We start from the raw sequence: 22,263 nt of genomic DNA, 5'->3' as shown, positions 1-22,263 counted from the left end.
AGTCATTTTGAAGATAATTCTTCAAAAATACCTAAGATTAGGAGTTCCTGCTGTATTGCAACAGGTTAAAAGATCCAGTGTTGTCTCTGCAGTGGCTCAGGTCACTGCCGAGGCTCAGGTTCAACCCCCAGCCCAGCACAGTGGATTAAGGATCAGGCGTTGCTGCAGCTGTGGTGTAGGTCACAGGTGTGGCTCAGACTCAATCCCTGGCCTGGGAACTTCAGTGCAGCCAAAAAAATTTTTTTTTATTTTTAAAAAATTTAAAAAAATTTTAAATACCTAAAGATAGGTAACTGACAGTCAACTCCATTAAGTTTTAACAAATTGGTATTTATTCGATTGGATGATAATGGGGGGAAATTACTTTAACTAGATTCAGTGGACAATTTTAAAGTATAAAACCCTGCCTTTTGTAAGAGAACAAACCTAGATTGCCTGTTGGGGGATTTCATACTCAGTTTGTAAACTTTTTTCTTTTGGCATCAGTAAAGATGGATTGTCTATCTCTGAAATTTATGACTGGGTTCAGTTTTTATATTTATAACTATAAACATAAATAATTATTACAAGAGGAATTTTCTCCAGCATATGGGAATTTACAAGGGAAAAATCTCTCTTGAGGTAATGCTCTTGTCTGATTAAAATAAAAATATAATTTACAGCGTGGCCTGTCACCCCAAATTTTCTATTGTTTTCAAGTCATGGCTTATGATCAAATGTATCTTTACGTGATAAATACTGATTTCAAATAGTTCATATAGTTTGTCCTTTGAGTACAGTTACACTGAGTAACTTTGAGGTACAGATTTTGTTCTCATCAGCTAGTTCTTAAGACAGTAAGTTCTTATGTGTGCACACACACACACAAGATAGTAAATTAGCAAATCACTGGTAACCAGAGCAGTAATGAATGGGACAATGGATTAAGGTTCCAGTGTTGTCATGGCTCTGGTTCGGGTTCAATCCCATGCCCCAGAACTTCCGCATGCCACACGTGCAGCCAAAAATCAAAAACAGAGGAACAGCAGTAATGGATAGAGCCTCACCACACATGGCTGAGGTGCCTGGGAGGTAGGGAAGTACAAGCATCCCATGTTGTTGGGCAGGACACGGGGAAGAGGGAAGAGTTTGGATGGGGGGTGGGGGGAGCTGTGGGATCCCACTTCCTGTTGACATGAGTTTGTGTGGAAGTAGTTCACAGCCACACAAAAGAAGGAGCCCATGGGAACAGGAGGGGCAGAGTGATGTACAGGCACACAGGAGCCAAGAGGTGAGGAGGGCTGGGGTCCAGGGTTGGAACCGAAGAGTTAACCTTAGACCAGAGCAGGAGGAGCCCATTCCAAGGCACGAGAGAGAAGAGAGGCCAGAGAAGAGCTAGCAGCACTTAGAGTGGAGAGGGGATGAAAAGCAGAAGGGAGTGCCCACAGGGAAGCCTCTGGCCCCCAGTGAAGGTGGCAGCCAGGCCGTGAGCCCAGAGTGGGGAGAGGACAGGGTAGGTCTAGGAGAAGGGTGGTGCAGGCGTTCCCATCGTGTCCATCTCTTGCAGTGAGTTCTATGAGCCTGAGGCCTTGCTGATGGAGGAAGAAGGGATGGTCATTGTTGGTCTGCTGGTGGGGCTCAACGTGCTTGATGCGAATCTCTGCTTAAAGGGAGAGGACTTGGACTCTCAGGTAAAATGGGAATTTTGGAATAGCTTCTTTGGGCCAGGGATTTTTCATGGCATCTGTAGATGTGTGCTGTACCTGAGGAGGGGGCATCTGGCCCAGAACCTCTCAGCGTGCTGTGCTGGGCAGTGGGGAGCACATCTGGCCAAGGTCCCCAGGAAGGGTGAAGAAATAACATGGGCAAAGGTCCAAAGGCCCACACAGAGAGCATGGCATGTCTGGGAACAGGAAACAGTTCTCCAAGGCTGGGACACAGGATGCTGGGTGCATGAGATGAAGGCAGAGGTGGACCCAATTGTGAGGCCATCATCGCCGGGCTTCGGTTTTTGTTGCTGGAGCTTTGGAAGCCATTGGCAGTTTTTAAGCAGTGCCCTGAAATGGTCAGGCCTGAGATTGAGAAAGATCAAGCAAGCAGCCATCCAGGCCATGAGTTAGAAGCGGCCAAGAATAGAGAAAGCAAAAATATTGAGCAGGTAAGTCTGAAAGACCCAAAAGGGTTCTGGGGGTGTGGGAAGATAGACTCAGGAGAGATTTGGAAGTCAGATGATAAAACGGAGCAGAAAAGAAAGTCTGCAGTAAGGTGCAGAGTGCCTGTGGGGGGACAGCCCTCTTGCAATGGACCTTCCTTCTGCTCAGGAGCCAGGGGCCAGGGCCGAAGCCTAAAATGTAAATCAGGACCCCCTGCCCCATTTCACCCCCACCCCTCTTCAGGGCCACTGTGCCATCCTTGTTGCCATCACATGTTTAGACATGAAGCATCTAAAGCTTCCCCATTCCCTCCATGGCCAGGTCAGGTATTTGGTCTTTTGGTTTTGGGGTGTTTTTTTGGTAACCTGTCCTCTCTCTCTCTCTCTCTTTTTTTTTCCAATAGTTTTCTTGGTTTTGTGCATTGAAATTTTTTCAAAAAATACGGAGAAGTTTTTTTGAAAGGAAATAGTATCACATGTAATCCTAATACACAGAGACAGCTAAATCAGTGTTAACATTTTGGGATATAGTCTTCCAGCACATGAATAAAGGGGCGCGTGTGAATTTATATTTTAGAGGCAAGTGTTTGGAGTTTTCTTTTTCCATTAAACCAAAATGATTATTTCAAGCACAACTTTGCTTTTGTTGTTTGTTTGTTTGTTTTTGTATTTTAGGGCCGCACTTGTGGCACATGGAGATTCCCAGGCTAAGGGTCATATCACAGCTACAGCTGCCAGCCTACACCACAGCCACAGCAATGCAAGATCCAAGCCTCATCTGTGATGAACACCACAGCTCACAGCAACGCCAGATCCTTAACCCGATGAACAAGGCCAGAGAGCAAACATGCAACCTCGTGGTTACTAGTTGGATTCATTTCCACTGAGTCACAACAGGAACTCCCAATTTTGCAATTTTTTAACTTAGCATAATGTCCCATGTCAAGAGATATAAACTGTTTTAAAATGACTGCACAGTAATTCACTTTATGAATATACTGTAGTTTATTTAACCACTACTTATTAAACATAAGTTGTTGCCATGTTATAACAACATTATAAACATCCTCATGCTTCTTTTGACTGTTATCCGTTTCTTTTCTTAGGATAAATTTGGGAATTACTGTGTCAGAGTGTACATATTCTATGCGAGTGTTGTGATGATGTGTGAGCATTCTTGGTCTTTTTCAATCTGATAGGAAAAACTCTTCAGGAGTTCCCTGGTGGGTCTAGTGGTTAAGAGTTAACAATTTCACCCCTGCAGATGGGGTTTAAATCCCTGGCCTGGGAACTGAGATTCCCACATCAAGCTGCTGCACACCTTGGCAAAAAAAAAAAAAGAAAGAAAGAAAGAAAAAGAAAAAAAAACAACTCATTTGAAATTTATATTTTGAGAACTAGGGAGATCAAGTATTTTTTTTCATGTTTTATTTGTCATTGATGGTTCATCTTTTGTGATTACCTGTTCATATTCTTTGCCCATTTTTTTGAGTTTTCCATCTTTTTCTACTCTTTTATTATAGATTAAGGCTATTCACCATTTGCTATGAATTTTTTTATCTGATTTCTCTGGGCTTGTTTTCCCTCTGAACCTTTTTTTTTTGTTTTGCCCACTCAAATTTAATGGACTTTTCTCATACCTTCTGAGGTATTATACTTAGAAGGTCCTTCCACATCTAAAAATAAACCTACTTTTTCAAACAAAATGTGTATTTTTTATATCTATAAATATTCTGCCTGTCATTTGTTTGACATGGTGTGAAATGGAAATCTGGATTTCTTATATAGGTAGTAAACCAATTTTACTCAATATTATATACCAAATATTATTTTTCTACTAATTTGAAGCTCCACCTTTATCATGTGTTGAAATATCCATTATATGCTGAACTTTATTTCTGGACTTTGTTTAGTCTCTGGGTCGCTATTTTCATACCAGTAACACTGTCTTTTTTTAATTTATTTTTTTAATTGAAGTATAGTTAATTTATAGTGTATTTCTGCTGTACAGCAAAGTGACTCAGTTATACACAAATATACATTCTGTTGTATATTCTTTTTCATTATAGTTTATCATAGGATACTGAATGTAGTCACCTGTGCTATACAGCAGGACCTCATTGCTTATCCGTTCTTATATGTAATAGTTTGCATCTACTAACCCCAAATTTCCAGTCCCTCCCCAACCCGCTTCCTCCTTGACAACCACAAGTCTGTTCTCCATGTCTGTGAGTCCTTTTCTAGTCTGTAGATAGGTACATTTATGCCATATTTTAGATTCCACATATAAATGCTATAATGTGGTATTTGTCCTCTTTCTGACTTACTTCACTTAGTATGAGAATCTCTAGTTGCATCCATGTTGCTGCAAAGGGCATTTCATTCTTTTTTATGGCTGAGTAATATTCCATTGTGCATATGTACCACATCTCCTTTATCTGTGCATCTGTCAATTTGGCATTTAGGTTTGTTTCCAAGTCTTGGCTAATGTGAATAGCGCTGCTATGAACATTGGGGTGCATATATCTTTTTGAATTATAGTTTTGTCTGGATATATGCCAAGGAGTAGGATTGCTGGATCATACGATAGTTTTATTTTTAGTTTACTGAGGAACCTCCATACTGTTCCCATAGTGACGTACCAACTTACATTTCCCCAACAGCAGTAACATAGTCCTTTAATTACCAGAGGAGTGCCCACTGTGGCTCATCAGGTTGAAAGCCACGTAGTCTCTCTGAGGATGTGGGTTCAATCCCTGGCCTTGCTCTGTAGGTTAAGGATCCACCGTTGCTGTTAGTTGTGGCATAGGTTGCATATGTGGCTCAGATCTGGTGTTGCTGTGGCTGTGGTGTAGGCCAGCAGCTACAGCTCCATTTCAATCCCTAGCCCAGAAACTTGCATATCTCCTGTGCATTATTCTCTTAGTGTTCTCCTAGATTTAATATGTCTGTAGTTTATTTGAAATTTTTGTGTTTCTACTTACAAGTGACACTTTTCTGAATTTTCCTTTTGTCCCTTTTCAGTGTCAGGATTGTATTAACCTTATAAGCTGGGTATTATTCTTTTTGTCTTGTTTTCTACAACAGCTTATTAGAGTAGGAATTACTTTTATTTAAAGGTTTGTTAAAACTTAGTGGTATATGGAGTTCCCGTCGTGGCGCAGTGGTTAACAAATCCGACTAGGAACCATGAGGTTGCGGGTTCGGTCCCTGCCCTTTCTCAGTGGGTTAAGGATCCGGTGTTGCCGTGAGCTGTGGTGTAGGTTGCAGATGCGGCTCGGATCCCGCGTTGCTGTGGCTCTGGCGTAGGCCGATGGCTACAGCTCCGATTCGACCCCTAGCCTGGGAACCTCTGTATGCCACGGGAGCAGCCCAAGAAATAGCAAAAAAAAAAAAAAAAAAGACAAAAAAAAAACCTTAGTGGTATGAATATTGCAGCTTTATGCAAAAAGCTTTATGGTCCTCATTCTTTGACCACTTTAAGTTTTTGCAGCTTTTGGTCAATTTATTTTTTATTTTTTTTTACTTTTTTGTCTTTTTAGGGCCTCATTCGCGGCATATGGAGGTTCTCAGGCTGGGGTCTAATCGGAGCTGTAGCCGCCGCCCTATGCCAGAGCCACAGCAATGCCAGATCCCAGCTGAGTCTGCAGCCTACACCACAGCTCACGCCAACACTGGATCCTTAACCCACTGAGCGAGACCAGGGATCAAACCCACAACCTCATGGTTCCTAGTCAGATCCGTTTCTGATGTGCCATGATGGGAACTCTGCTTTTGGTCAATTCATTGGTTTCCTAAGTCATAGAACAATTTTTAGTCATTTCTGTTTTTCTAGAAATCATTTGTTTTATTCACATCTATTAGTCGTATGAGAGTATTCTCTTACGGCTTTTTAAAATCTCACTTTTCTTTTTTCTTTTTTGTCTTTTTAGGGCCACACCTGCGGCATATGGAGGTTCCCAGGGTAGGGGTCGAATCAGCTACAGCTGCCAGCTTACACCACAGGTCACAGCAACACCAAATCCATAACTCATGGAGCGAGGCCAGGGATCAAACCTGCATCCTCATGGATGCTAGTCAGATTGGTTTCCGCTGAGCCACAGCAGGAACTCCAGGATCTCACTTTTATAACTTGTGATATCCAGCGGTGGCCAGTTAGCTCAGTTGGTTAGAGCATGGTGCTAGTAACTTATGATATTATGCACCTGGTGGAGAATCTGTCTACTGTGTTGGACTCTAAGAACCAGGTCGGGAGTTCCCGTCGTGGCGCAGTGGTTAACGAATCCGACTAGGAACCATGAGGTTGCAGGTTCGGTCCCTGCCCTTGCTCTGTGGGTTAACGATCCAGTGTTGCCATGAGCTGTGGTGTAGGTTGCAGACGCGGCTCAGATCCCGCTTTGCTGTGGCTCTGGCGTAGGCCGGTGGCTACAGCTCCGATTCGACCCCTAGCCTGGGAACCTCCATATGCCGTGGGAGCAGCCCAAAGAAATAGCAAAAAAGACAAAAAAAAAAAAAAAAACCAGGTCATGCTTTTATTCATCACTCTGCTTTGGGAGGAGGGCTTTATCTGATTTCTAACCCAGTAATTTCTGCTTTGGGTGTTAATTCTTCCTATTGTTGCCTTTTTCCCCATTGAACTACATAGAATATATATATTTCTTTTTTATTACTTAATTTTTGTCTTATAAAAGAAATGCATGCTTATTGAGAGAACATTAAGCAAGTACCGAAGTGGATAGGAGTTCCTCTGTGGCTCAGCAGGTTAGGGACCTGGCCTTGTCACTGCTGCAGCTCAGGCCACTTGGCTGAGGTATGGGTTTGATCCCTGGCTGGAGAACGTCCACGTGCCACGGGCGCAGCTAAAAAAAGAAAAAAGAAGTCGATACCAGGTGGTAAAACTTCAGAATATTACCTTAAATTCTGAATTTTTAGTAAATTTTTCTTCCAGAAGGTAATGAGGTTATTTTTCTTTTGGTTTTTTACTTTGATTGATTGCTACTTTATAAGCTGGTTAGCCTAACTGTAGGAAAGAGCTAAGAATGTAAATACCTTGAATTTTAAAGATTGTTAGATGTATAGAAAGTGGGAAATTTTATTTTTCATTTAAACTTGTGCATTCTGGAGTTCCCATAGTGGCTCAGCGGAAAGGAATCTGACTAGTATCCGTGTGGACACAGATTTGATTCCTGGCCTCGATCAGTGGGTTAAGGATCCGGCATTGCCTTCAGCTGCGGTGTAGGTGCAGATATGACTTGAATCCCAAGTTGCTGTGGCTGTGGTATAGGCCAGCAGCTGTAGCTCCAATTCAACCCCTAGCCTGGGAACTTCCACATGCCACGGGAGTGGCCCTAAAATAGTAAGTAAATAAATCAATAAACAAACAAACTTGTGCATTTTATTTCTGTCAGGTTGGAGTGATCGATTTTTCTCTCTACCTCAAGGATGTGCAGGATCTTGATGGTGGCAAAGAGTAAGTTCTGCATTGTCTGCCTTCTTCACATTTTTAATAAGTCTCGTTACCATCCATCACCATATGTAGTTACAAAAAATTTTCTTGTGATAAATACTTTTAGGATCTCTCCTAAAAGTTTTCAGGATTTAGCAACTTGCAAATATGTATTACAATATTGTTAACTGTAGTCACCATACTGTACATTACATCCCTGGGACTAATTATTTTATAACTGGAAGTCTGTGCCTTATCACCACATTTACCCACACCCCCAACCCAGCCTCTGGCAACCACCAGTGTCTGTGAATTTGGTTTTTGTTTGTTTGTTTTTGTCTTTTTAGGGCCCCACCCATAGCATATGGAAGTTGCTGGGCCAGGGATTGAATCTGAGCTGCAGCTGCAACCTACGCCACAACTGTGGCAACTCTGGATCCTTTAACCCACTGTGCAAGGACAGGGATCAAACCTGCACCTCCACAGCAACCCGAGCTGATGCAGTCGGATCCTAACCCACTGTGCCACAGTAGGAATGCCCATTTTTTTCTTCTTTTTAATGCCTTGCAGGTATAAATTTGTCAGTAGCATAATTTGCTTTATGGTTTGTTTGGTTGTAAATGTGAAGGCATTATTATATACTTAAGTTGCCACTGGACTTATTATTTGATCCTAGTGTACCTTGGATGTCTTTTCATGCCACATGTAGCACTACTTCATCCTTGTTAGAGCATTAAAATAAGTTATCCTATAAAAAAAAAGAAAACGAAGCAAGCAATGTGTATAACATGCTACCATTTATGTTATAATAAAAAAGACATCTACATATTTATATGTTGTATTTCCATTCACATGGGTCACCTTTTTTTTTTTTTTCCATTTCTAGAGAAGCATATAGGCCTGAAAACATGGCTGCCTGTGGGGAGAGGTTAGGAGACAGGCATAGAAGGGAGTGTCACTGGAAATCCTTGGGTTGTGTTTGCATGTTTTACCCTGTGTATCTGTCACACATCTCCCTGATGAGGACTCTGGTCTCAGTGCCTCGGCAGTGCGCCTTACCGAGAAAGGGACCAGCAGAAACCCCATTAATGCTTCATGTGTCCAAATGACAAGGATTTACTCACTTGAAATTGAAATATATTCTTTTTTTTTTTTTTTTTGTCTTTTGTCGTTGCTATTTCTTGGGCCGTTCCCACAGCATATGGAGATTCCCAGGCTATGGGTTGAATCGGAGCTGTAGCCACCGGCCTACACCAGAGCCACAGCAACGCAGGATCCGAGCCGCGTCTGCAACCTACACCACAGCTCACGGCAACGCCGGATCGTTAACCCACTGAGCAAGGGCAGGGATCGAACCTGCAACCTCATGGTTCCTAGTCGGATTCGTTAACCACTGCGCCACGACGGGAACTCCTGAAATATATTCTTAATGTCAAAAAGAACTGGAAATAAACTGATTATCCATCATCGAGGGAATACAGTCAACCCTCTGTATCTGCAGATTAGTCCTAGAACCAATCCTCTGTGGGTTACTTAGGGACTTCTGTAATTGAATGAATTATAGAACATCTAAAATATTCCATACAGTGGTATATTATTCACACATGAAAAAAAACCAAAAAACAAATTTGACCTATTGGTATAGTAGATTTAGAGGGATTTCCACAGGCATTATTGAATGAGACAAGTATATACTGAGAAGTATATATATCCCATTTTTTAAAACCCCCAAGATCTCTAATATATTTGTTTTTGTCTTTTTAAGGCCGCACCCATGGCATATGGAGGTTCCCAGGCTAGGGGTCGAATCGGAGCTGTAGCCACCGGCCTACACCAGAGCCACAGCAACGAGGGATCCGAGCCACGTCTGCAACCTACACCACAGCTCACAGCAACGCCGGATCGTTAACCCACTGAACAAGGCCAGGGACCGAACCCACAACCTCATGGTTCCTAGTCGGATTCATTAACCACTGCGCCACGACAGGAACTCCTCTCTCTCTTTCTTAACCCAGACTAATTAGCTTTGTGTTTTGAAAAGTCTTGTGGTCGTCTTTTCTGAGCCAGCCTCCTCTCCTTCAGCGTAACAAGGGCTGCGTCATCTCCCCTCTCGAGGGCCGCTTGCATGTGGCTTTTGGTGTTTCCACCTTGCATGCTAGGAGCTTTCCCAAATGCTTGGTGTGAGCTGTGGTGGGGAGGCTGTCTGCAGGGAGGCCGCTCTCTGGGCAGCTAGTCTCCAGTGAGCTTCCGTGTCTCCCCAGCCAGCCTTGCTGGTTCACTCAGGACCACGCAGACATTACTAAGCTCTGACTGTCTCTTGGTTTCCTGATGACGTTGGCATTCCTACAAGGTGATGGGAAGGTTGGGGGGACAATTAACAAAGTATTAACCCTGAGTAAAAAGAATGTCTCACTTTTTATGCTCTTTTTGAAAGGCATGAAAGAATTACTGATGTCCTTGATCAAAAAAATTACGTGGAAGAACTGAACCGGCACTTGAGGTAGGCTCCCTCCTTTTTCTAGTGTTGCAATTCATTCTCAGTGCTAGAAAATTGCATCACGGAACTCTTTTTTGAGTTGCCAGATATTTATAACTAACTTGTTTCCAAACCAAGAAAAAAGGTTATCATTCAGTGCTCATGTGTACGGACTAGAGAAGTATGAATTCTCGATGGAGAGCTTTGGGGAGTTCTTTGGTCCTTCGTTTTGTGCAGTTAGGTAATTTAGAGCATAAGAAATGGAACCTGCCTCTCCACCCATAGCCATTTACCTGGAAATCACTGCATGGGAAGCACTCTTGCTGCTGGGAATCAGCACACATCCCTCCAGTGTGCTGGGCAGGCAAAAGGAGTTGAAAACCACTGGGCTAGCTCTTTGAGAGCAGTTCAGTAGTGATAGTGGGTATCTTTATTTGAGTTTTCACCTTAATTGGAAAACTGCTCCCGTGTCTCATGAAACACTAGTTGCTGCAAGTATTGATGGGGAATGGATGGAGATTCAGTCTAAGGTGTTTGGGAGATAGCATCCTCTCTCTCTGTACCCTCTTCAGAGTATACTGTGCACCTTAGTGCTGTGGCACAGAAGGTTCTCTGGCCCCACAGCCAGTGAAACTGGCAGAGGAGCTGGCATGTCCTCAGAACATACCATGAGCTGTGATGTTGGCTTTTTTTTTTTTTTTTTGGCCTTTTAGGGCTGTACCCAAGGCACATGGAGATCCCCAGGCCAGGGGTCAAATCGGAGCTACAGCTGCCGGCCTGCACCACAGCCACAGCAACACCAGATCCGAGCCACATCTGCAACCCACAACACAGCTCACAGTAACAGCGGATCCCCAATCCATTGAGGGAGGCCAGGGATCAAACCCACAACCCCATGGTTCCTAGTCAGATTCATTTCTACTGCGCCACAACAGGAACTCCCTTTGACTCTTTTAAGAGCAAGAATCTTGATACATTCTTAGTTTATTTAGACCTTTTTTTTTTTTGGCCATGTTTGCGGCATGTGGAAGTTCCCAAGCCAGAGACTGAACCCGCACCACAGCAGCAGCCCGAGCCACTGCAGTGACAACGCCAGATCCTTAAACTGCTGAGCCACAAGGGGACTCTTTCCACTCAATTCTTGAACCTTGGTTCATTAGCCTTTGCTGGGTTTATTTCTTTGTGACACGCCCCCCACCCCCAGTCTAGAAAGCAGCAGTTTTTGGCAGGAAAGTCTGTTGCCTAAAAATACAGACTGGAGCCACACCACCTGTGCTCATCAGGATGTGAACTTAAATAAGTTTTTCTATATAAAGTTATGGCTTCCTTGTTTGTAAAACAGATTAACAATGAGATTTACCTCATGGAATTGTAGAGAGGATTACATGAGCTGATGCACGTAAAGTGCTTGGAACAAACAGGGCCTGGCACTATCTGAAAAGAAAATTACTAGTATTGTTGTGGTGGTGGTTGTTTTTTTATTAAGTCTACGTTAGCTTTTTATGTATTTTTTATGTATTTAGCTTTTTTATGTATTTTTCAGTATAAAAGTAGTACAGAGTATTTAAAGAATATTTGAAAAATGGAACAAAGCATTAATTTAAAAGGTTTAAAAAAATTCACCTTTGATCCTACTGTACCAATATCTTGCTATGAATATTCCTTTAGATATATGACTGCCAGCACATTTGGTTTCCCATCTATCATGCTGGGGAATCATGCTATTTTCTTTCCAGTTGGCTGAAAAAGAAATAGGGGAGAAAACATTGAAAACTTTTCAATAAAATCACACATACACATTTAGAATTCTCATCTGTGAGTTAACTGGAAATTCATTGACACTTCATTTCATACAAGAAATCTAGGAATCTCTATTCTCATTGTTTATTGGGAAAGTAGCTTTTATTTTATTTTATTTATTTATTTTTAGGGCCTCACCTGCAGCATATGGAGGTTCCCAGGCTAGGGGTCAAATCAGAGCTGCAGCTGCCAACCTACACCACAGTCACAGCAATGCTGGATCCTTAACCCACTAAGTGAGGTCATGGATTGTACCCGCATCCTCATGGTTACTAGTTGGGTTCCTAACCCACCAAGCCACAACGGGAACTACCCTGGAAAGTTGCTTTTATAAGTTCACCTTTACTTAATTTTTTTTTTCGTCTTTTGTCTTTTTAGGGCCACACCCATGGCATATGAAATATCCCAGGCTAGGGGTCTCATTGGAGCTGTGGCTGCCAGCCTACACCACAGCCACAGCAACGCAGAATCCGAGCCGCATCTGCAACCTACACCACAGCTCATGCAATGCCGGATCCTTAACCCACTGAGCGAGGCCAGGGATGGAACCCGCATCCTCATGGTTCCCAGTTGGATTCGCTTCCACTGTGCCACGGCGAGAACTCCCTAATATTTTATTTTTTGCAGCTGCACAGTCGGGGATCTTCAAACCAAGATAGATGGCTTGGAAAAGACTAATTCAAAGCTGCAAGAAGAGGTTTGTAACTTACTGAAATTCTTAAAACAAAATGACCCTAAGGCTAATACAAGAAACAGTGCAGTTGGTCTGTCTGACAGGAGCTTCTTGCTGGTAGGAATGGAAATTGCTAACCTTGGGTTGAGCTGCACGCGGGACAGGCACTCTCAGAACTTTGCATCCTCAGACTGTCCGTGTTCTGGCCCATCCAGAGCTCCCATGAGCCGTTGCACCTGACCATGGGCCAACTCCAAGCGACCTAGGTTTTATCACCTCACAGTAGCCCAGTATTGGTTGGAGTCCTGATTGGAAAAGCCCCGCTCCTGTCGTGAACGTGCTGTCTCTTCCTCTTTCCGACCTTCCTATGGTGGAGTGTGTCTCCCTGCTGCCCAGAAGGCACAGTCTCTGTCATGGGTCACAGTACTCTCACCCGCCCCTTCTGTATTTCGGCCCCTCAGGAGCATGGACCAGTCTCCCCACAGTGTGGTCTTTCTCTGCTTTCTCACTAGGAAGAGAGAGAATGAAAGGACAGGAAGAAGGAGGGCTGAGGCCGAGGAAGAAAACTTGCTGCCAGCTGCCCGGCAGTCTCCTTGGCGGACACATCTTGTCTCCTCTTAGCAGGAGGGGGGTTGCTCAGCCTTTCTGAGGCTTTCCACAGGTAGCGGTCCCTGGCTGCTCGGGCCTCCCCACCAAGTCTCTCGGAGGAGGAGGAGGGCTGTGAGGGGGCCGAGAGTGACCCCCCACGGTGTGGAGAGCCCTAGGGCACACCTTTGTAACGGAGGCCCCCACTCTAAAGCTCACTCCAAACTTCCTGCTCTCTTCTGAGGGGCCAGCCCTGAACAGCTTTCAGGAGAGGAGCCCAGATTTGTGACAGGAGAAGGAAATTCAGAGACGGCATTTGTAGGTGGACCACACGGGAGAAACCTCAGCACACTTAGAACTGAGGGGCCCAGTCTCACCAGGGCGGGGTGAAGGGCCCTTCGGGCCTCAGTTAGGTCGGTTTTTGAGCCTCACTTTCCTCATCTCCAAATTGGATGATAGCCTTGCAGTAGTGGTATAAAGATTAAATTTGCTTAATACCACATGAATGTGCCTCACCCAACACTTGGCATGTGGAGGAACTCAAGACACCTTAGTTGATTTTAGAACAAGCAGATTCACTCTTTGTTCCCCCAGATAAGGTAGCATGCTTTGAACGAAAGTGTAATTGAGCTTTTAAAACTAAAAAAAAATAAATAAATAACTGGGTTTTTGTGGGTTTTTTTTCAAAGACAAACAATTGTAATAGAAAATGTACTTTAGAGAAAAGCATACCTCTGTCTTCAGGATGTGCTGTGTCCAGAGAGTAGAATGGGAACTAGCTTGTGGGTTTTGCCTGCTTCTTCTCTTGTAGCAACTAGCACCTCCTTTAAAGCCTTAAAGTTTCTGACTTGGGCACAGCTGTTATGCTGAGAAACGCCCATCCTGGGTCTGGGTTTTCGAGTCCGCGTGGACCTGGACGCTGTTGACCAGGAGGCAGTGAGGAGTTCATTAGCGAATGATGCTGAGAACACAGCCAAGTACAGAGGGCAGATGTCTTGCTTCTTTCTCCTTCTCCAGCCTCACCTTCTCTCTCCAGGCCGGTTCAGAGGCTGGATAAGAGTGGGTTGGTTGGGGATTTTACTCCCCTACCTTGCCTCTCCTGCTCGCCTCTCCTCAGCAGGTCCGTGAAGGCATTCTGCTTCTATAGGCTTTTCCCTAAACTACATTGACTCATTCAAGGCAAGGAAGATGTCTTCCTCGGGTAGGCCTTTAATGGTTTGGTTGCAATTCCTCTCCCAGACTCTCTAATTCTCTCTCCAGTGATAAGATATCCTTGTGCCCATTGGCTGGAAAAACTAAAAAGAAGGAAGAATCAGAAAAAAAAAAAACCATAATCCCTTGGCTAAGTGATAGCTATTTTTATCCCTCAGTATATATGTATATATATTCCTCATCTCTTCTTAAGCATTTTGAACATGGTTGAGTTTTTATTTTGTTTTGTTTTTTAATTAGAGGTGAGAACATACTCTATGACCTGCTTTATTTCCATACTGTAGGTGTTATGTTCTCGAATCTTTAAAAGCTTTTGTGAACATTTTAATAACTACCTATTTCTGTTTTATGCTTCCTCCGGGATGTATTAAACCATTTCTAATATTGAACATTTAGGCTGTTTCTAGTATTTTGTGTCCATAAATCTTTGCCCACATGAAGGAATATGCTATCATTTTTGTAAAAAAGAATATCTGGGGAGGGCAGAGATGGCTAGGAGCAGGGGTGGGAGAGCGCTTTTACTGTTTATGTTTTTATGTCTTTGGAATTAGGAACCATGTTATTACCATGTTATTACCTATTCAAAACAAGGATATAAAATAAAAAATAAAATATCCCATATGTGAAAATAACACATTGGCAGTTGTAAAGATGTCATTTGAATGGCAAGATTCATTTTGATGATAAGAAATATAAAAATCTCTCTTAATCAGCTTGCAGCTGCAACAGACCGGATTTGTTCACTTCAAGAAGAACAGCAACAATTGAGAGAACAAAACGAATTAATTCGTGAGAGAAGCGAGAAGCGAGTAGAGGTGAGAAGTTGGCCTCTCAGCTGGGCGGCATGTTCCTCACACAGACGCGTCCCTCGCAGATCTCAAGCTCAGAATGTGCAAAGATGTCCCGTTTGACAGCAGAAAGTCCTGCCTGCTGCTGTGCCCCTCTCAGGCCACCTGACCTCCTGTGGTTTCCCAAGCACACCCTCCCTCGCCTCCAGGCCTTTGCGAGTAAACATTTCTGAAAGTTTCTGTTCCTTCTTTGGCTCCTCTCTGGTCCCCTGCGGTGCTGTCCCTCTTGCTCATCAGTCAGCCTGGGACCTTCTCCTCTGTTCCCATAGCCTTTTGCACTTCCTTCCATTATAGAATCCGTTTCCTGTTTTGTAAATCTCTGGCTTGCAGCTGTTTCACCTGGCAGCTTGAGGGTAAAGACCATATCTGATTCATCTCAGAATTCACCCAGTACTAAAAACTTGCTAGACAAGGAGTTCTCTTGTGTCGCAGCAGATTAAGGAGTCAGTGTTGTCACTGCAGCAGCTTGGATCGCTGCTGTTGTGTGGGTTCGATCCCTGGCCCAGAAACTTCCACATTTTTTTTTTTTTTTTTTTTTTGCTTTTTAGGGCCACACCCACAGCACATGGAGGTTCCCAGGCTAGGGGTCAAACTGGAGCTACAGCTGCCAGCCCACACCACAGCCACAGCTACACCAGATCTGAGCCATGTCTTCGACCCACCCAACATCGCACGGCAACGCAGGGGTGCGCCTCCCCCCCAAAAAAAAAACCTAACTCAGGCTAGACAAATACTGAATGGTGAAATGAGAGGGGCCTTTCCCACTAAGAATGACTCCCTCTATTTTAAAGAAAATTAAATAGAAATTGTTTTCTAAACCTACCTTTTCAAAAATCCATTGGCTTGCTCTCATCCTTCAAGTTCACAGATATTTCAAAATATATTTAAAATTTTAACCTCTCTCAATTATGCTTTAGAAAATAGAAATGATGCTACTTTTACAAAAAATTATGGTACATTTTAAAATACTCTGTAGTTAGCTTGCTTCCATAAACAAACCATTCTTCTAGTGCTCTTGTTTGATGACAGATAACAAAACAGGATACAAAAGTTGAGCTGGAGACTTACAAGCAGACACGGCAAGGTCTGGACGAAATGTACAGTGATGTGTGGAAGCAGCTAAAGGAGGAGAAGAAGGCGCGCTTGGTGAGTGTGGGATCCTGCGAGTCTCAGCTAGTAGCCCTCTGAGCTATTCGTGTCAGCGCTTAGCACACACATACTTAAACTTGCTCTCAAAAACAAATGAGATTTTTATGCAAAGTTTTTAACATGGGAAAAAAAATACTCATGGGGAGTCAGAAATTATCTCTTAAGAAAAAAAAAAGCCTATGTTTACCCCTCACTTCTGCATTTTTTTCTAATTGTATAATCCTTTTCAAGGGATCTCTGTGAGACCAGACTCATGTTTCCTTGACAATAAACTTCCCTCAGTCACAGCCTGCAGTCTGTTTATTTCCACCCAGTCTACGTGTCAGTGACCGGTGTTTTTTATCAAACATGGTTCTTGGGCCAGCTTCATTTCTTTTGCAGGGCTGTCGGGAACATGGGCAATGAATTTTCTGGGACAGAACCATTTCAAAATGGTTGCTACAAACTAGCAAACCACTCCAGAAAGTCCTGCCACAGCCTGTCACTTCTAGCACTCAGATATAAGGCAGACTTTCTTTTCTTTTTCTTTTTTTTTTAACGGCCATGCCTTGGCATATGGAAGTTCAGGCTGGGGGTCGAATCAGAGCCACAGCTTCAGGCCTACACCACAGCCACAGCAACACGGGATCCAAGCCACATCTGCAACCTATCCCACAGCTTGCAGCAAGGCTGGATCCTTAACCCACTGAGCAAGGCCAGGGATTGAACCCGTATCCTCACGGACACTGTGTCAGGTTCCTAACCCGCTGAGCCACAGCAGACTCCAAGGCAGACTCTCTTTCAGACTGTGCAGCCTGATCTCAGGGTCTGAAGAACATGGTGTGGTTGTTAGAATTCTAGGATCACATGGCCACCTATGCTTTCTATTGACTTGATGCGGAGCAAGTGTTCATTATAAAATGAGAAAAGGGGGAAAACTTAATCTAGTTATGCTTCAGACAGACTTGGCTACATCTCTCTAACCTATTCTGATCTCTTTGTGTTTTGGCCTTGTCCAAGATACAACCTCAGTTAAGTTCATTTCTGTGATCTACTTGAATATTTTCCTTATTAATATCCTTTTCAGGAACTAGAAAAAGAACTGGAGTTACAAATTGGAATGAAAACTGAAATGGAAATTGCAATGAAACTACTAGAAAAGGACACCCACGAGAAGCAGGACACACTAGTTGCCCTGCGCCAGCAGCTGGAAGACGTCAAAGCGATTAATTTACAGATGTTTCACAAAGTTCAGGTAAGAATTGGCTTCATAGTGTAACCTGGTTTCCTGCTGCTTGTCTACAGTGGTAGAGCTTGTCACGTGCTGCCTTTCCAGTCTTATGTCATCTTTCCTGCAGAAGGAGAGAAGAGACATCTCTGTGAGGTCCTGGCTTGTGCAGACCTGGTCCTAGGCCATCTCACATGCTATCACATTTCTTTTGAGTCTCCCCTGGGAAAAGTTTATAAAATGGGGGGAAATGTCAGTGACAAGGCAGAATCGAATGGCAAAGTCACATGCCCCTGGTGGCACAGCTGATAAATAGAGCTGAAAACTGAACTGTGTCTTTTTAATCCAGACCTGACCTTTGCCTCTCGTGCTTTCACTGTCCCCCTGCTGTCTGTTTCCCTCTGCTTCAGAGACTAATTATTCACCCCAAGAAGTGGACAGGTGGATTAGGATAGAAGTTAGTATTGCCTGTGCAAGCTTTGCCGTCAAGTTAATCTTGCAAGTCTCCAGGCTGCACAGCTGGCTGCCCCCCTCCCTGCTCATTTCAGAGTGGTAGGAGGAGCTAGCCCAGAAAGAACATCTAGCAGTTCCCCCCTGTGGTGTGGTGGGTCAAGAATCCAACCGCAGCGGCTCAGGTCGCTGTGGAGGCACAGGTACAGTCCCTAGCCCAGGAACTTCCATATGCTGCAGGTTCACCCATTAAAAGACAGCATCTAAACATTGCAGTGCTTTCTTGCCCCAGAAACTTCCCAGAAGGATACCATTCTGTGTCCTCAAAACATTTCTCTTTTCGGAGTTCCCTGGTGGCTCAGCGTGTGAGTACTGAGCATTGTCACTGCTGTGGCACAGGTTTGATCCCTGGCCCAGGAATTCCTGCATGCCACCACAGGTGTGGTTATTTCTTTCATAGAATTTTTTTTTTTTTTTTTTTTTTTTGGTCTTTTTAGGGCCGCACCCTCAGCATATGGAAGTTCCCAGGATAGTTCCCAGCTCAAATCGGAGCTGTAGCCACTGGCCTACACCACAGCCACAGCAACTCAGGATCCAAGCCACATCTGCAACCTATACCACAGCTCATGGCAACCCCAGATCCTTAACCCACTGAGCGAGGTCAGGGATCAAACCCACGTCCTCATGGATACTAGTCGGATTCGTTACTGCTGAGACACGATGGGACCTCCAAGGCACAGTTATTTTGTCCTGTCTTTTTTTAAACTATTACATAATCAGTATTGTAATAGCAACAATGAAAATTGAAGCAAAAAGAGAAACGGAATAAAATGGTTTTACCCTTCCAACAAATTACCTAATTTGATTTTTTTCATGTTTACTTCTGGTTTTGGTCAGCATGGAGACATACTGTTAATGCATTTTAGGAGGAACTAATCTACTGTAATAGCTTAGCAGACCCTAAAATAGAGTGGCTTACTCAAATGGGAGTTTGGAATTTCCCATTGTGGCTCAGCGGAAATGAACCCAACTAGCATCCATGAGGATGTGGGTTCTATCCCTGGCCTCGCTCAATGGGTTAAGGATCTGGCGTCGCCATGAGCTGTGGTGTAGGTCACAGATGCAGCTCAGATCTGGCATTGCTGTGGTTGTGGCATAGGCTGGCAGCTGCAGCTCTGATTGGACCCCTAGTCTGGGAACTTCCATATGCAACGGGTGTGGCCCTAAAAGGGGAAAAAAAAAAAAGCTGGTCATTCTTTTCTTGTTGCTATGTGGTGCCACCTTTATCCTATTCCAAGTTCCTGTGTACATGGAACTACCTCTGAGGTCTCTCTTCTGCTTGATAGTTTATTTCTCTGTTTTGATCGCCATAGTGTGCTGTGGTTTAATGTCTGGTTGGTTCTGTTAGTTTGCTAGGGCTACTGTAAGAAAGTACCAGAAAGTGAAGGCTTTACAAAAATGTGCCGTCTCACAGTTCTCGGGGCCAGGAGTTTAAGAGTGAGGTGAAGACTGTGAACAGGAGCCTGGTGCTCTCCCTCTCTCCCAGCTTCTGGTGGTTGCTGGCAGTCTTTGGGGTTCCTTCACTTGGAGAATCATCACCCCCATTCTCTGCCTTCATCTTCACACAGTGTTCCCCCTGTGTGTGTGCCAGTGTCCACATTTCCTCTTTTTAGGAAGACACCAGTCATATTGGATTAGGAGCCCACCCTACTCCACTATGTCCTCATTTTAACCAATTACATTTGCAGCTAGTAACCCTTTTTCCAAATATGGTCACATTGTGTGATACTGGGGTTAGGATTTCAACACATGGATTTGAAAGGAACACAACTCAACCCATAATATAGGTCAAGCCCCCCCACTTTTGCCCCATTTTTCTGCCTTTTTTTTTTTTTTTTTTTTTTTTTTTTCTTTTCTTGGTTGTACCCACTTCATGGAAAAGTTCCCAGGCCAGGTATGGAGCCTGTGCCATGCAGCAACCTGAACTGCTGTGGTGACAATGCCAGATCCTTAATCCCCTGCACCACCAGGGAACTCTTCCTCTTCTTTTTTCAATTGACTTATCTATTTGTAAACTTTTATTCTTTTTTATTTCTTATTTTTATTTTTTTATTTTGTGGCCACCCTGTGGCACATGGAATTCCCGGGCCATGGATCAGACCCGAGCCACAGTTGCCGCCTACACTGCAGCTGCAGCAACACCAGATCCCTAACCCACTGTGCTGGACTGGGGATCAAATCTGCATCCCAGTGTTCCAGAAACGATACTGATCCTGTTGCACCACAGTGGAACTCCTCTTTTATTTCTTTTTCTTTTAATTGAATTAAAGTTGATTTATAGTGTCTCAGGTACACAGAAAAATGATTCAGTTATACATACATATATCTACATACATACGTATACATATCTCTATATATATTCTTTCAGATTATTTTTCATTACAGGTTATTACAATATGTTGACTACAGTTCCCTGTGTTATGTTATCAGGAAATCCTTGCTGTTTATTTTAAGCCCTCCCCTTTTCCCCTTTGGTAACCATAAATTTGTTTATGTCTGTGAGTCTATTTCTGTTTTGTAAATAAAATCACTTGTGGAGTTCTTGCGTAGTACAGCAGGTACTGGCATTGTCACTGCAACAGCTCAGCTCATTGCCCAGGAACTTTTACATGCCATGGGCTCAGCCAAAAAAAAATAACAAATAAATTTATTTGTATCATTTTTTTAGATTTTTCATATAAGTGATATCATATGGTATTTGTCATTCTCTGCCTGGCTTCCCTTAGTATGATAATCTCTAGGTCCATCCATGTTGCTGTAAATGGCATTATTTCATTCTTTTTTATGGCTGAGTAGTATTCCATTGTGTATATATACCACATCTCCTTTATCCATTCATCTGTCAGTGGACATTAGGTTGTTTCCATGTCTTGGCTGTTGTAAATAGTGCTGCTGTGAACACTGGGGTACATGTATCTTCGTGAGTTAGAGTTTTCAGCTTCTGAAATGCATGCTTAGCTCATCTGTTTTATCTTTTTTAAATTTCATAAAACATTTAAAGTTAAAAATTGGGTGTTCCCATCATGGCTCAGACAAAATAAAGTTTAAATAATTATCCACAAGTACTGCTTTAGCTATGTCCCTCTTTGACAAAAGTATTCCATCTAAACACCACCCCCTTTTTTTCTTTGCTTTATAGGGCTAAACCAGCATATGGAAGTTCCCAGACTCGGGGTCAAATCAGAGCTATGGCTGCCAGTCTACACCACAGCCACAGCATCACCAGATCCAAACCACATCTACAACTTACACTGCAGCTCACAGCAACACTGAATCCTTAACCCACTGAGTGAGGCCAGGGATCGAATCCTTATCCTCATGGATACTAGTCGGGATCTTAACCTGCTGAGCCACTGGGAAGTACTGTTTTGTTTTAGCTCAATAGTTTTTAGTACTATGTTATTCCATTTCCAGATATAAAGTGGTTTTTAGCTCTTCTTTTGTTGTTGTTTTTTTTGTTTTTGTTTTTGTTTTTTGTCTTTTGTCTTTTGTTGTTGTTGTTGTTGCTATTTCTTGGGCCGCTCCCTCGGCATATGGAGGTTCCCAGGCTAGGGGTTGAATTGGAGCTGTAGCCACCGGCCTACGCCAGAGCCACAGCAACGCGGGATCCAAGCCGCGTCTGCAACCTACACCACAGCTCACGGCAACGCCGGATCGTTAACCCACTGAGCAAGGGCAGGGACCGAACCCGCAACCTCATGGTTCCTAGTCGGATTCGTTAACCACTGCGCCACGACGGGAACTCCTTCTTTTGTTGTTTATATCTCATTTTATTATGTTAAAGACAGAGAATACAGTCTGTATATTATTCTTTTTTTTTTTTTTTGTCTTTTGTCTTTTCTCTTTTGTCTTTTTAGGGCCACACCCATGGCATGTGGAGGGTCCCAGGCTAGGGGTCTAATCGGAGCTACAGCTGCCAGCCACAGCCACAGCCACACCAGATCCAAGCCCCAACTGCAACCTACACCACAGCTCATGGCAACGCCGGATCCTTAACCCACTGAGCGAGGTCAGAGATCAAACCCACAACCTCATGGTTCCTAGTCAGATTCGTTAACCACTGTGCCACAACGGGAACTCCATGTATCCTTGTATTTTTAAAGTGTCTTTTATAGATGCACAGAAGCATGTTGCTTTTTTGCTGCCTCCTCATTACTCAGGACCTGCCATGGTTAAAAGCCTGCACTCAGAAAGTCACACGGTCATGGGTATGACCCCAGCTACAC

General features: G+C 43.6%; 1 protein-coding gene and 1 long non-coding RNA gene across 5 annotated transcripts in view; one reads left to right on the top strand and one right to left on the bottom strand.

The window, feature by feature from the left end:
* The window catches only part of RUFY1 (RUN and FYVE domain containing 1), a 47,317-nt gene that overhangs the window by 11,739 nt on the left and 13,315 nt on the right, over positions 1-22,263 (top strand). For 2 of the 4 annotated variants that reach the window (XM_021084324.1, XM_021084325.1), the window contains exons 5-12: positions 1,547-1,670; positions 7,540-7,601; positions 8,464-8,505; positions 10,012-10,077; positions 12,481-12,550; positions 15,037-15,138; positions 16,201-16,317; positions 17,387-17,554. In XM_021084324.1, the coding sequence (XP_020939983.1) occupies positions 1,547-1,670; positions 7,540-7,601; positions 8,464-8,505; positions 10,012-10,077; positions 12,481-12,550; positions 15,037-15,138; positions 16,201-16,317; positions 17,387-17,554 (751 nt within the window). The remainder of the gene's footprint in view (positions 1-1,546; positions 1,671-7,539; positions 7,602-8,463; positions 8,506-10,011; positions 10,078-12,480; positions 12,551-15,036; positions 15,139-16,200; positions 16,318-17,386; positions 17,555-22,263) is intronic. The other 2 variants (XM_003123642.4, XM_005654945.3) reach the window with 1 other exon arrangement.
* Positions 11,319-13,962, bottom strand: LOC110259385. The gene is made up of 3 exons (XR_002341726.1): positions 13,844-13,962; positions 12,665-13,034; positions 11,319-11,793 (listed from the first exon to the last, which is right to left on the bottom strand). It is a non-coding gene; the product is annotated as an uncharacterized LOC110259385 (long non-coding RNA).

This window comes from Sus scrofa, chromosome 2 (assembly GCF_000003025.6).
Source record: "Sus scrofa isolate TJ Tabasco breed Duroc chromosome 2, Sscrofa11.1, whole genome shotgun sequence".
Classification (NCBI taxonomy): domain Eukaryota; kingdom Metazoa; phylum Chordata; class Mammalia; order Artiodactyla; family Suidae; genus Sus; species Sus scrofa.
This window is presented reverse-complemented; position numbering and strand designations above follow the sequence as displayed.